This window comes from Centropristis striata, chromosome 11 (genome assembly GCF_030273125.1).
Source record: "Centropristis striata isolate RG_2023a ecotype Rhode Island chromosome 11, C.striata_1.0, whole genome shotgun sequence".
Classification (NCBI taxonomy): Eukaryota; Metazoa; Chordata; class Actinopteri; order Perciformes; family Serranidae; genus Centropristis; species Centropristis striata.
In genome coordinates, this window is record NC_081527.1 from 35,048,185 (window position 1) to 35,063,753 (window position 15,569).

Here is a 15,569-nt window from a genome sequence, read left to right on the forward strand (position 1 = left end):
AGAATGAGCCATTTCTAAGCTATGTTATGTAGAAAAGTGTATCTACTTATTATTTAGATGTATGGATTACTTTGGTGATTATTTTCTGGATGAAAAGATTTAGAAAACGGATGAGAAATGCCCATAATGGCATCTTCATAAGTGCTTGTTTTGTGCAACTAAAAGAACAAACCTGAAAATAATAAAAGGAAAATAGAAAGAAATCACTTTTAATAAAGAAATCAAATCTTATCATTTAAGAAGCTGTAACCATAAAAAGCGTTTTTTTTTAGTTTTTTTTTTACATTACATGTCTTTTGGCTGACACTTTTGTTCAAAGCGACCTTTTTTGCGTTAAGTAGCAAAACAGTTATCAATAAAATTTGTCAATAGACGAATAAATGAATAAAATAAAATTCCTGAGCTTTATTGTATAAAATTGTAGAAATTATTGGTGTAATTTACAACAAAATATATTATTTAAGCTCATGTGTTTTGTGTGCAAATATGTAATTAGTTTGTAAAGCAACTTGTGGTCAAATAATTGTGGTGGATGAATGTATATTATCTTATATTATAGTGATTAATCGAAATTGATGTCTAATGAATCACTGCTGTCTCATAACGAAAACAATGTGCGTAGATTTTAATTCTATTAAGAAAAAAATTATTATTAAACATTAAAGCAGTGTGCCGTCATCCTTTCATCATAGTAAACCTCCAACTGAGTGAAGTCTAAATATTACAAGGAGCAAGCGAAGGCAACAGAGGTTATGTTCTTCATGAAATTTAAGCTTTTCACCACTAGATGGAAGTAATCAGACCCTATGAAACCATGAAACCAGACACACAAGCCATTGCATGGATATAATAGCAAACGTGTACAGTTAACATGTTTAAAATTGTTTCTATTCATTTCCTAAATTTAGCTTTTTAGTGTTGGACATTTTTGCATGAAAACTTTTACAGATGACCCTGATAATATTCTGTTAGGTAGCAATTTGATGAAGGGCTTTTACTTGTGATAGTGTTTTTGACTGCCACTATTGTGAATCACAATATTCAGATTTTTATTAAATACTGAAGCTGCCCTTGAAAGTATGTGCTGCCGCATGCAATATTCATATATTTTGGGACATACCTTGAACTTGATTTCTTAATCTTATATGAAGAGGAAAGCATTATGGGCCAGAATAGCCAAAAAAGCATGCATGCTTATGCACTACAAAATGCAAATGGATGCAAACTGAAGGTTTTTGCACAATGGTTTTGACATCCCATGTACTGGGACATATTAAATATATGGTACTATGGGCACGGACGCAGCAGAGGCTCAGCCGGTTGGACACATACGTCAACATGTCCCACCAGTATCCCAACCTTGTTGGAATAGCAGTTTGACTTGATGCACAGGTTTTCTATCTGCAGCCTCATCTTAACCACAGAGGAGAATCCAGTTTGGCAACTTTAAAAAAAAAATGTAACAAAAGCACAATTTCACTTAGCCCAAATACATTAACAACATACATACACTTCCACCTGCAGCTCTGCCAGAGAAATTTGCTTACAAGTTGAAAATAAAACTTATCACAACTACTTTTTCACAAGTCGAAATCTCTTCAATGACCACGAATGAGGCATAAATATTGTGTAGTTTTTTTTAATGTAAGAATGCAATACCCATGGAAAATCCCACTTGTAATGGATGACACAATAAGGAACTAAAAGATTGACATAAAAGCCAAACACAAGGACACTTGAGGCCTTTAACTTATGACAAAAAGACCCAAGAGTAAAACACAAGGGTCAAGAATCAAAATCACGAAAGGCAACACAAGTGAGGAAGAAAAAGGAAATCATAGGCGATTTTTTTTAAGTGTTTCTTATCAATGTGTCAAAATTTCAAGCTGTAAAGTCAATTCATCTGTTGAAGGGACACACGTATGGAGGAAACAAATAAGAGCTTCATTAAAAGGTGTTTCATGCGATTTTTGAGACACTGGAGTAACTACGTATGAACAAATAAGATGTTTTGTGCAGATTTAGTGCCAATGGTTTAGATGGGTTGTACATTCTGTTGGTTTCCAATAGTCCTTTGTCTTTTGATTAAACCCCCATCTCATGTGCCATCTTACAGTTGGAGAAGTAAAAAATCTAATAGACAAATGTAATAATGACAGTGACACATACCCTAGAAGAAATCATATTATCCAAAATGCTATTACTTTAATTTTTTGATCTGGTGTCAGCTTAGAACTACAAATGCCACCAGCATTAATCTAATGTCTCAATCAAGATATCGCAATGATTTCTACAATGATTTATTCATGTTTATAAATGCAACTGACAGCACCTTTAATTAAACTGTTATTTGTGTCAGAGTGGTGGTGGTGGAATGATAAAATGTGAAGAGCAACCGTCAACTTCAACGGTTTTCAACACCCAGCAGCTCCACTTCGAAGATGAGAACGGAGTTTCCTGGAATGACGGGCGGGAACCCCTTTGCCCCGTAGGCATAGTCTGGCGTGCAGGTCAACTTGGCCACCTGGCCCACGCTCATCTGTGGAGGAGGTGAATAGCGAGTTAGTTAAAAAGGTATTAATATGGTGTTATATTAAGTGGCTGGCATCTCTGCTAAATAGGCACTACAGTGGTTAAATAATGTTGGGCAACTCAAGAGTTGTTTTTTTAAAAAAAAGAAAGAAGTCTGATATGGGTGAAGTTCAAACAATGGAGCCTACATTTCCCACAATGCATAGGTTGGTGCTTACATCTTTCAAACTCCCACCAAAGAGATTATGCAAACATTTTCCTCTTCACATTTGACCCGCCCATGCCTTGTTTTTCCACTGTATTATATAAGCCCTGCACCTCTGTGGAAACAGCACGAGCATGGCTAGAAGTGGGAAGACGTCAAATATTCATTTTTTTGCAGTCCAGCAGTTAAAATGTCTCTATAGATGCCCTTCTTCAAATGCCCACAAGCCTTATGGATTTTAAAATGAAATAAAATAAATAGGGAGTCGACATGCTATACATATTAAACTATTTTTACCATGTCTCCTGTCTTTTACGCTGTGTAAACGGCCTGCGGTTCTCTCCCATTTTCAGTGAATTTTTGCCACATGACTGTCTCAGCAGAATCAATAATGCTTTCCCAGGTGTGCTGAGGAGCACATAATATATTTTTTTCAGGATTTGGTTAGTGGACGCAGATTATTTGGGGATTTTTTTTTTTTAACAGGATGTGGATTAAAGCAATTTTGAGGAAATATCACAATGTTAAGCTTTGTTTTGGTGACTTTTTCTAACAGAAGCCTTCACTAAACAGAAAGGAGTGCCCGAAAAAAACAAAAAAAAAAAACTTTCTGAACCTGCAGGGAGTTTGTGGATTCAAAAACAAAAATGTACACTGTTGCTGCCACACTGTGGTGACACAATTCAGCTTGGAATCTGACTGACATAGTGGGTTGCAGTAGAAAAATTCTGCTTGTCCAAACCTGGTATAACAACTTTAATGGTATGCATGATGTGTAATCGCTCTACAGTGAAAAATCGAGTTACAACATGCACATAAGGGTTATTATCAGCCAAAACATTGAGAGGGTGACACGAGGCTCAACTACCATAGGACAGGCCTGTAAAATTGCAATGTGAATAGTTGTGATTTATGTGCCCCTGCTGCAGTTGGTAAGATGAGATGACAGGCCAGAAGGGCTGATAAGACTGACTGTCTGATAAGGGCTGGTAATAATAATTGATGATAAATTAACTGTCATTAAGAATTTGGTCAATCTGATGTTGGCACCGCATAAAGGAATAAAACATTTTTTCCTAACCCCTTCATTACGTAATACAATAGACTATGCCTTGTTCGTGTTTAGGAGCTCTGGGCTTTTGAAACGTGAAGATAGAAATTTTAATTGAGAGCATATATTTTTTACTTAGTTCAGTCTGTTTCTACCTGGTGGGTGGCTAGCTGATTCTGCTGAGACGAAGAGTCAAATGAAAAATATTCACTGTATTGGACAGAACAGAACTGTTATCGGAGAGCAGAGAGAAAAAGAGTAGAAAAAATAAAATAAACTTTAAAAATAAAAGAAAGATTTATGACAACCATTTTACTGCACTGAAGACATTGAGTCTGTCCCACTTCTAGCATAATTGTGCTGACTCCATAGAGGTGAGGGACTATTATTGCAATGAAAAACAAGGCAGGGATAAGTAAAATAACACCCTGAAACTGTTTGGGGTTCAGAGGATTAAAGCCACTCTTCTTACCTGGGCTACACCCTCATCCCAAGCACGAATAACTTCACCCTGCCCAATTTTGAATTTGAAGGGTTGTCCTCGCTTCCTGGAGGAGTCAAACTGTTGTCCATTTGTCAGCGTTCCTGTTCAAGAATGACAAAAAAAAAAGTAAAAAATTGTCAGCACTGTAGAAAAATGCTATTTTACACAAAAGGTTAAGACTGTGCTTTCAAGTACATTATAATTCAAGCACATTCCAGACATTGAAAACATAATGGTTAAAGTAAAACACTTTGCAAACTCAAGATTTTGTATGAACTCTGTTGTTTTGCAAATATGGAAAAAGAAGACATTCCTACAAGGTGAAAAGAAACAGACAATGCGAGTGAGCAATGCTGACTTTTCATTTAGAGTTCTGGAAAATCAGCAATAATTGTGTATTCATATTATAGCTCCAATCATATTACAGGATTAGGGTTACCCTAATCCCAGGAATATAATGTGACATAATTAAACCTTTTTATTATTTTGATGTCTGTAACAGCTCAGTAATACACTTGTGCATTCATACATTACTTGCTATTTGTGAGTTGATATAAATGTAAGCAGCTCTGTTTAAATGGGCTTCTGCTATCATCAATTGCAACCCTAGAACTTAAGTTAAATGTTGTGGCCCACGCACGAAAATACAATTGCTGATATCACAAAGAATCAGTAAATCCAATCATTATTAAACTTGTGATTTTACACCCTTACCCAACACTGTGTACAGACGAGGAGCAGAGAAAACGAAATATTTTACATTAAGGCAGGAGAAAAGTCTCCGCCCAGTGGAGGGTGGATGTTGGGGCACACGGGACTCAATAGCACACTAAGTATAATAGGGAAACATCCCACAGGCAACTGTAGAAACTGTAATCAACGTGAAACAGTAGAGCATGTTATGATGGAGTGTAAGGAGTATGAGAGGGAGAGGAGAGATTTAAAAGCATTCATGCAAAGGGAGAAAGTCAGTTTTACACTAGGAAATTTATTGCAAAGATCAGACAATGTCAGTAAACATGTACGGAAATACCTGAGGGAAACTAACTAATGGAGAGGATTTAGTTTTTTTTTTGTTTTGTTTGTTGTTTTCTTTTATTTCCTGCTAATCTAATGATCCACACTCCAATCCGGTAGGTGGCGGCAATGCACCTATAAGTTGGATGCCAGCCGCCAATTAAAATAAGAAGAAGAAGAAGAAGAAGAAGAAGAAGAAGAAGAAGGGTGGATGCTACAAGGCTAACGCCTCTTCATTCAATAGGCAGCTACAGAAAGACCCCGCTAGCTAGCTTAGCACATAGGCCGAAAAAAACCAGACACCACTAGCCTGGCGAAATATTGTTTTTGAGCACAAAAAAAAGATTTGGTAATGGTGGTAACCCAATTCTGTTATCTGTGTTTCGCCGGAGTTAGGTCGACTTGGACGTTGGCCCCTGGTCTCCACTCCTTGTGCGAAGCAAAGCAAAGCTATGCTAAGCTAATCAGGCTAGGCTAAGCTAATCAGGCTAGGCTAAGCTAATCAGGCTAGGCTAAGCTAAGCTAAGCGAACCACATCCGGGCTCCGCTTTTTACCGCACAGATATGAGCAGCATCGATCCTCTTTCATCGCTCAACAAATGAACGAATTCACCATTCCCCAATCAATAAAATATATCGATTCTCTATGATTAAAGCGTTAAAGGATTCAAATAAAACAGCCGTTGAAACCGTTATGTCTTACCAACGTAGTGCACGCTGACCGTTTGTCCTCTCTTCGGAAAATTCTGTCCTGTAAGGAACAAAAAACGCGAATTAAAAGCGGCTTCGCATTGAAAAGGTAATATATCAAAGGTATTGAGTCACTGGAATAAAAAAACACTTACCGTCTCCTCCTCGTAAGGTTTCGACTTCTACTCCCATTGTTCGTGTCTTGTGGTCTTCCAAGAGAAGAAAAGCGAGCCGAGGGGCTTCTTCTTTATGTTTTAACCTATAGTGGAGGTCCCACTACTGCCCCCTGCAGGAGGAAGCTCGCTACTGCAGCACAGATGCACTTCCCCTCCTAGCAACCCCAACCACAAACGGTTTTAACAATACAAAAAAGAATGTAGCATATCGTTAGCCTCATAGCATAATTGCCTAAGTCATTTTTTGGCTAAATTGTGATATTTGCCTAACTTTACTCTCCTACTGCTGCTGCATCTTTCTGCCTTATTGCCTATGTTCTCAGCCTATCAGAACACTTGTTAGAGTCCAAAATCACTTTCTGCCTTAGTCGTCTCTTTGACATTGTGTGGCTTTTGCCACTCCATACAAACATGGCCAACCGCATGACAAAGAGGTAATAAGTCTTCTCTTTGATTCATCTGGTAAGGTAGTTCATGTTTCTTCAACTTTCTACACAATAAATGTACAAGTCAATCAAAGGGATAAGGAGAAGTGTGTTTTTATTTTTAATCACATTTCTGCGACAAGGTATGATGAAGTGATGTAAATGCTTGCAAAACGCTTTTTATTGTAAGTGTAAAGAGATTTGTTTTGACTAGAAATAAGACATTTTGACAAGATATAAGATCAGTATTCTTGGTTAGATTTTGAGTTTTTGCAGTGAACCTGTTCATATTTTTCGGAATAGCGTTCAGTGAGCAGAAGTACTCTGTGTTCGTTCCAAAAAAAGACCAGTGTGATGTATGTATTGTTTTTTTCTTGTTTTCCGAAACGCTGAAATATGACTTAGGCAAATATGCTATGAGGCTAACGATATTTGATGCACGAGATTTTGAGACCTCTACATCATCAGTGTGATATTTTTTTCCCTAAAAAACCTGATGTATACAATCAGATACGTGCAGTACCTAGATAATCCACCAGAGGTCAGAGGTCCTCCACTTGAGATATCCAATATGGCTGCTGTCAATCAGTGACCCACATGTCATTTTTTTTTTTTTTTTTTATAACTTTCTTTTTATTGTTTCTCCCTTAAAGCAGTGTAGAACATTATACATACAAGTAAAATAAAACAAAAAAAAAACTAACATCAAAAAAGGAACATGTTGGATCATTATATTTCTACAGTTAGATCCTGTATTAATGTCACTGTGATAGTCCTTGCCCTGTCGTTTTTATGTATTCTGTCCATTTCTCCTATTTCCGGCAGCATTGATCCTCTTGAATCCTTATTTTATGAGTCATTTGTTCCATAATGTGTATTTCGTCCATTATTTTCATCCAATCTTCTTGTGTTGGTGGGTCTGTCTTGTACCACCTTCTTGTGATTGCCTTTTTGCAGGCTACTAGCATAATTTTCATTATGTACCTGTCGTCTTTTAATACAACATTACCCGTCATGAGCGTCATGTACCAAGATACAACAATGTACAAGACATAGGTACAACATAACCCAAAACTCTGCCTATAGCTAAATGAACATCTTCCCAGAATTTCGCAGTCTTAGGGCAGAGCCAAAACCATTTTCTTTTTTTTTTGTTGTAATTTACTTTTTATTGGTTTTTGAAATGAACAAACAAACAATCAACATGAAGACCTATAGACAAATACAGAAAATATCAAAGAAAAAAGTAAAAGTGTACAAAAGGGGATTGGAAAACACCCAAAAATAAATGAATAAATAAAATAAAATAAAAAGGGGAAAGGTACAAAGAAATGAAAGTATTCTGATCGTCCAATCTGAGATTACCTGAAATCCGGTTTTATGGTAGAGACATATGTAATCCATTTTTGCCAATTTTCAATAAATACCTCTTTTTGTGTTCTTAAATTGAAAGTAATTCTTTCCATTACAAAGATACTGTACACAATATCAATCCATTCATCTGCACTAGGTGCCTCCCTCTTCAGCCATTTCTTCGTTATTGATTTCTTACAGGCCACCAGTAATATTCTCAGTAAATATTTATCTTTATTCCTCCACTCCAGTTCCTCTAGATCCACTAAATATAACAAATTGAAACAAAAAGTTATTTTTGTTGAAAACACATCACATGTCATTTTCAAGAATATTTTTGTCAATTTTGAAAAAGTTAAGATAAGAAAAACTTTCAAATTGTTACTGATACTTCGATAGGAGCATTAAATGAACTGATGTAATGTAAAATTAATTAATACTTCATAACTTAATTTATAGTAAAACCGTGTTGAAAAACAGGTATTAATGACAGCTTATTTGAAAATTTGTCAATTGCCTTTTTTTTTGCATTTCATACATTATGCATTAAATAAAGCAACATAAAGTATTTTTTTCATTTAGGTAAACTAAGTAAAAGTTTAACTGACATAATTAGGTATATTTACCATTCAAAGAAAGACATAATTAGTTTTTTTTGGTGTGTATTTTTAGATGGCAAAAAATTTGAGCATTGCAGATGTGTTGAAGATAAACAAACTGAGCAACAAATTGCACAAAAATACCAAATGTATCAGAAATGATTTGCTGGTTCCACTGTTGGATCCATCATTTCTGTATGAAAACTTAAAATCAGCAGATGTATGATGTTGTGTTATATGGAAAGAAAAAATTGTATGTTTGAGGAAAATGTCAAAAGTAAAGTCAAATTTTTAATTGGCTAAAAATATTAGGTTTTATATGTTTTTGTTAGTTCAAGAAAAACTAACTTTGAGCAACAAATTGCACCAAAAGACCTGATGTATCAAATATTATACAAATTAGAATTCATATATGCAAATTGATATTTAGGGACCCTTTTGAAAATGGCCATGTCAGTTTTCTAATATTTAAAACTTTGGGACGTTATTTTTCACCCCCTCCCGCACAAAATAGCATGAGATGGTTGCACACGTAATTTATATTTTAAAAAAAAATTGTCAGCAGGTTCAATTAACACAACAGTTAACCCTATAACAGGGCTTATAGGGTTAATACATCTCCAAAATACACAGTTTATGTAGAAAAAACCTGCAAAAACAGGCGTTATCATGTGAACTTTCCAAGATTCCTTGAAGGCATCATAGTTTACAAAAGTTTCAGCTTGAAAAAGTAACCAAAATGTAGCTTAAAACCGTCAGAATCACTTTATTCTACATTTTAAACATCACCAAAAGTAAACCGCTTGGAATAACTAGAATCTGTTAAAACATTAAATGCGGTACTCCTCAACTACAATGGTAAGCCATGATTAATTTTGCTAAGACAAATAGTCAAGTGACTAATATTCACTGAAAAGGACAGGAGAGGTTGCAAGTAGAGTTTGTAAAAATGCAAATAGTTCAATATGTATAGCATGAGGAGACCCATTTTTGTTTCTAATATTCTCGACACTTGTGGGGACTTAAAAAGTGTTAGTAGTCAGATTGTCAGAAAATTCAACCCTGTTCATTCAGATATCTTGAGGTCAGAGTTCAAGGGACCCTTTTGAAAATGGCCATGTCAGTTTTTCTAAAATGTAAAACTTTGGCACGTTATTTTTTCACCCCCTCCCACACAAAATAGCACACGTATCAATGGGTTCCTTAGGTCTTCTAGTTTCATATGATACCAGTTACTTAAAAGCCTTAAAACTCAGCCCACTAAAGCCTCAGAATGAAGGCTGATAAGCTGTCTATAAACAGAGCGTTGTAATTTTAGCTTCAGCAAAACAGAAAAGATCCTTATTTTCAATGTACAGGTTTTTCTTTTTTTCTTTTTTCTTTTTTTAAAAACACAACAACACCAAAAATCTTTGGTAAAATAAGTTTACTTGTCAACTCTCGTCCAACAGATTAATCCAACATGAGAACTGGTTATACATCAGCAACAACATAAAACAATTTAGTACAGGGTATTTGTTTAATTCCATTTTATAAAAATGAATTTATACTTTCAATGTTTGCAAACCCTCAGTCAATGAGTTTATAGGTAAGCAATTAGTATGTTCATGTAATTAACATTGTAGTTGTCGTAATTATAACTAACTGATACTTTCTTATTTAACTACCATTTGATCCATTTCTCAAGATGCCTCACTGATATCAATGTCATCTTCTGATTAATTATTAAATTATTATTAAATTAAATTATAAATCAAGCTATCTAAACTAAGATTTACAACATGGCAAAATGGTTTTCGGGTTATTCATTAGTACTAAGCATCAGATGAAGCAACTGTGACGTCAGTTTCATGTGTCGACGGATCATACAGATTGTTGAAGAAGGAAAAGTCTGATTCAGTTCCATGTTGTGTGCCCTGGGAGAAAACAAATATGTATTTTTGTATCATGTGCACTGTGTGAAGGCTGGAAAAATATTTTGTTGACAATTTCTGTTTACTTACATCTATTTTGCAGTCAAAGAGGTCAAGTGCGGCGTTCTGGTCAATCGTATCATCGTTGTGCATCAGAGTCGGCTGATTTCTGAGACGCACAAGCAGAAATGTTACAAAAAACATAATTCTTCATTGATCTTACATACGCTATGTCAATTATTTATGTGTTTTTGGACAACTGTTTACATTCTACTCCACTTCTTGTTCATCAAAAAGAGGAAGACGGAGATGATGACTCCAGAAAGCAGAGTCAAACCAACAGCCAGACCTGTGGACAACATGTCTGCAAAGAGAGAAACATGATGAGTGTTCTTCTACAGATGGACAGGGATGCAGAGTTATTTTGGGCCTTTTCATGTGATTTGTTGACAGAAGTAATTCTAGAAAATTCTGCCAAAATGGGCAAACTTAGTGATAAAGTGCAAACGCACAATTGTCCCAAATACTTTATACAAGCAGATGTTTATAGTAACATCAGGACAAGAGTAAATGATTCCTGCATAATTTGTATTTTTTTCCCATACCTGTCAATTAATAAGGAAAACATACGCAGCAGAACTTGATTCTTTAAAAAAAAATCACAACTGAAGAATAATTGTCTGCTCAGCCGAAGTAGCCAAGGCAGGTTTCAGGTTACCGTTGTTATCATCAGGAGGGTAAATGGGGGGCTCTGAGTAGCAGCCGCCAGGGAGGATGGTGATGTCATCAAGAGCAACGTCCCCACCTGTACTCATCCCCCGCTGGTACGCAAACACAAGCTGTGACAAAAAAAGAGAGACACTTCAAATTCAGCACAAGAATCACATGAGAAAACACTGCTGTTATCGATTAATGTGTAATACAAGTTATCACTCTATAAAAGTGGCTGACACTTGAATTAATGTCACTACATGTAGCTGTTTTATGTAAGTTGTATTTGATCAAAAGGTCCTGGCTTTTATTGTTTTTTGATGTCTGTCTTCTTGAGAGATCAACAGCAATAGGATTAATAATGCTAGACCTGAAACCATAATCAATTGGTCTAAAGCTATCGCTGTGGTCCAAGGGTTACTTTGAATTTAATTAACGTTTCATATGATTCTCCTTTTATCCTGGAATCTGAGTATATTACCAGTGTCTCTATATTTCTGTTTGGGCTAAATTTATGTTGTTGTGTGTGTGTTTTTTTTTTTTTTTGTCTGTCTGTTCTCGCCGTGTGGCTTTGTACTGTTGTATTGTTGTTTTCATTTTTTGTTGTTGTGGTTATCCTTTATATTATTCTTTGTATGTTATTTGTGTGTACATTGTCTAATATGTAAATATGTTTCTGAGTCTTTGTTGTCTAGAATTGTGTTTTAGTGTTTTGTTCTCATATTGTGGCTCCTAATAAGTAATCCACTGTTCTTTTCTTTGTTTCTTCGTTAATAAAAAAAATTATTAAAAAAAAAAAAAAAAAAGGTCTTGGGTGTTAAAGGAATACTTCACTGAGAAAATGCTAATTTGTATATGAGCTACTTGTCAGGGCTTGCAAGGACGACTAGCGCACCTGCAAAAGCATGAGACGGTTTAAGTTAGATTTTGGTGAAAATGCATGTGTTTGGGGCGTACTGAGCATACGACAACATAAATGAAATTTGGGCTATACAAGTTGTGTGAGTATAGTATTTAATGGAAAAACAAAGAAATCATTTTACGGATTAACTATTTTTCAAAAAGACCAAAAAAACACCTAAAGCGAAAGTAAAACCTTCTTCGAAAGTTTTATTGAATTCTGGTGTTTCCATCAAGCTTTTCTCATGCAAATCTTCAAAATGCGCATCGAAATGAATTGATGGAAACCTGGAGCACCTTCTCTCACAGGCTGCTCCAGCTCCGCTGTCATAGGGACAGATACAAAAAATCTTTCCTGCCACATGCCATCACACTGTACAATAACAAATAATAGTCTGGTTCATTACATACTGTCTATGCACTTTATGTGTTTTTATGCACACTGTTCATTGCACCTTATTTGTTTCATAGCACCAACATTTTTATACTGTATATTCATATTTATTCTGCACTGGAATTCTATTCTACTCCTTCTTTAGACACTTTATATTTTATCGTATTTTTATTGTATTTTTATATTTTATTGCTTGAAGTATGCCTAGGTTGTTCTTTTTACTTAATTGTGTTGTCATTGTCTCTCTGTGTAATGCTGCTGCTACACTGTAATTTCCCAGCTTGGGATAAATAAAGTATATCTATCTAAACACAACTACTGTCTGCTGAATCAATCAACAGCTCATTATTACCCAGAATGCTTCTTTATGTTTCAAAGACACGGTGGCCTCCAGCCACCTGTTGCCCTTGTTTCCTGTTTCAATCCACTTCAGGATCTGTTCTTCACTGCCGGCGGTGTGCATCGTTCTGAGTCAGGACAGCACAAAAGGTTAAATTCCTAACTGTTTTAACAGTACAGTTCATGTTTAATGTTGTGACTCATCAGACATGATCAGCTACTTACCGGTCATTTAAGTAAACTCTCAGAGTCCCTACGTGGCTGCCATACATGTGGTACCAGAATTTCAAACAGTGACCTCTATTGTCCGTGTGGAACATTTCGCTGATCAGGAAGGACATGTCGCCCCACTCGCCCACTGAGCTGTCCACGTACAGATAGTGACCTGGAGAAAACATGGTGGCAAGATCACTCAAAAATACAGACAGAAAGAACTTATGTGTTCATTTCATAGCATGATGTAGTCAACATGGTATGTTCAGCTGCAGTGGCGGTTCTACACAGGGGCCTCCAGGGGCCACTGCCCCTGTGAAGAAGCCCTTGGCCCCTACTGTGGCCCCTGTGTCAAATTAATAATGAAATGATCAATTTATAACGATGAACGACGGAACAAATCTTACCTACCTTTTGTTCAAACAATATCTCATTGTACACAAAAGGAACCCAGAATGTGTACACTGTATAATAGTTTAATTGTGCAATAAAAGCTAAATATAAAGATCATTCTCACTGTACTGCACTTTCAAAATAAAAAAAGTAATTGTGTACAAAAATGAGAAATGTCATTGGCATACAAAAATAACTGTTAATGTTGGTAAGTATCATTGCTTCAATCAATGTAATTCTTCCAAATATGAGACTTTTAGCTAAAATAAAGGTTTTGAATGCTTAAATATCATTTTGACGATTTTTAATGTGCATCAGACAAGGTGTAATGGATTTCTTTAAGATATAGTCAGGAAATCATGTCACTGAGCCAGCAAAACATAAAGGCCTCTAAGTACAGATGTGTGAATGTGTCAATAACACACATCTGTACTTTGTTAAGGCTCCTGATGAAATCTTTATTATTTTTCTACTCATTTTAGTAAAACATCATGTGATGTGAACTGAATCAAGTTTCTGTAAGTTCGCATAAACTTGATTTGATCACACTGACTCACCCTGTTAGTGAGTGAGATGTAGTATTGTTACCGTGTGTAGAGTTGGTGGTGTGGTCTGCACTGGGTCCTGTGTTTGGGTTTGGGGAGTCTCCTCTGCCACGGAGCCAGTCTCCCTGGTCCACTCCTCCTCCCAGGTTGCTCCAGCTACACATGTTGCTCTCAAAGTCACAATGTCCAGGATGAGAACACTGAGAGTCTGTCAGCTGGACGTCATCAAAGGCCATGTCTCCCTCGTGAGTCGGCCCAGCCTTCACACCTTCCACCACGATCTGAAGCACAAAGTATGATCAAAAAAACTACCTACTGTAGATATTAATATAAATACATATGTACATATATATATAGTCATCAGTGTTTCAAATGTCATCAAGTTAATGTTGCCTTATCCATCTTCATTATGTATGAAAAAAGTTGACAAAGCCTTTAAAAAAGTGAGGACCGACCAAAATGTCCTCACTTTGCAAAAATGCCCTCACTCTGTTGGTTAAAAACGTGTTCTGGTCCTCACGATGTAGTAAGTACAAGAACACACACACACACACACACACACACACACACAGGAGCTGGAGTAATAAAACAGTCCCACTCAGGGCCGGTTATTCCTACAGGCCACCAAGGCGGCTGCCTAGGGCGCCAAATTGGCAGGGGGCGCCCCCTTGTGGCGCCCTTAAGCATACATCTTTGTTTTAACAACATTGATTAACGAAACATTTTTTAAAAAGCATGGGCAATAAAACCCTCATTGAATTAAATGAACATGCCCCAACCCATATTTCGAATGAAAATGTAATATTATATTATATAAAATATGATACGTGCATGGGTGTCGTCACTCGTCATGACGATGCAGTTGCAAGTCACAAAACACTAGAACTAGATCACGCTAACGGTCGTAGAAGGTCAACTAGCAAAATGAAAAGGACCAAACTGTCTGGTGCACAGGGGCAAAAACGAAGAAAAGAGGAGGAGGAGAAGAAAGCACAGTATAGAGGTATGTATTTTCATCTCAGACATTAGTTCTAAAGTTTAATTAAAATTGTGTTTTCTTTCACTGTTCATGGTTGACGTTTCATTAGAAGCTAGCTATCACTGCATAACGTTACTCCACTAGCATTAGCTATTTCTAGAATGCTTGTGGGCTATCGTTTAGCCTGCTAGCTTAATCCACAAGCTGTCTTTCACAGGCAACAAAATCGTTTTTTTTTGTTTTATCAGTTAACATTTGTCGAGCCTTCCAGCTAGGTAAACAGTATCAAATATTAGTGTACAGCATAATACATATAACATAGTGTACCTATATCAGAATGAATACATGGAATGGATGTGGTTCGGGGGGGGGGGGCGCAAAATCGCAATATCGCCTAGGGCAGCCAATGGGCTAGAACCGGCCCTGGTCCCACTCAGGTGTGGAGTACTCTTCTGGTTAGTTCTGGGCGGATCTTTGTGACTCACCCTGTAAATCTGAACCTGGTTGACTAGTGATGCCTGAGCGAACCTCCACAGCCGGCCCTGGTCTCCTTGCTGAGAGAAAATCAGAACTTGCTTTCCGTCTTCACTCTGCTGGTAAACGTTCAGCTCCCCCATTCCTTTGCCGTACATGTGGTACCACAATTGCAC

General features: G+C 36.6%; 2 protein-coding genes across 2 annotated transcripts; both read right to left on the reverse strand.

The window, feature by feature from the left end:
* Positions 1-1,623: 1,623 nt before the first annotated feature.
* Positions 1,624-6,243, reverse strand: LOC131980905 (peptidyl-prolyl cis-trans isomerase FKBP1A-like). Its single transcript, XM_059345216.1, has 4 exons — positions 6,135-6,243; positions 5,993-6,040; positions 4,261-4,373; positions 1,624-2,539 (listed from the first exon to the last, which is right to left on the reverse strand). The coding sequence occupies exons 1-4, from the start codon at positions 6,169-6,171 to the stop codon at positions 2,405-2,407; spliced, it is 333 nt and encodes a 110-aa protein (XP_059201199.1). The 5' UTR covers positions 6,172-6,243; the 3' UTR covers positions 1,624-2,404.
* A 3,717-nt stretch (positions 6,244-9,960) lies between these two features.
* LOC131980765 (MAM and LDL-receptor class A domain-containing protein 1-like) lies at positions 9,961-15,546 on the reverse strand. The gene is made up of 8 exons (XM_059345066.1): positions 15,405-15,546; positions 13,984-14,221; positions 13,015-13,174; positions 12,803-12,917; positions 11,164-11,284; positions 10,713-10,809; positions 10,536-10,614; positions 9,961-10,448 (listed from the first exon to the last, which is right to left on the reverse strand). The coding sequence occupies exons 1-8, from the start codon at positions 15,534-15,536 to the stop codon at positions 10,347-10,349; spliced, it is 1,044 nt and encodes a 347-aa protein (XP_059201049.1). The 5' UTR covers positions 15,537-15,546; the 3' UTR covers positions 9,961-10,346.
* Positions 15,547-15,569: the final 23 nt, after the last annotated feature.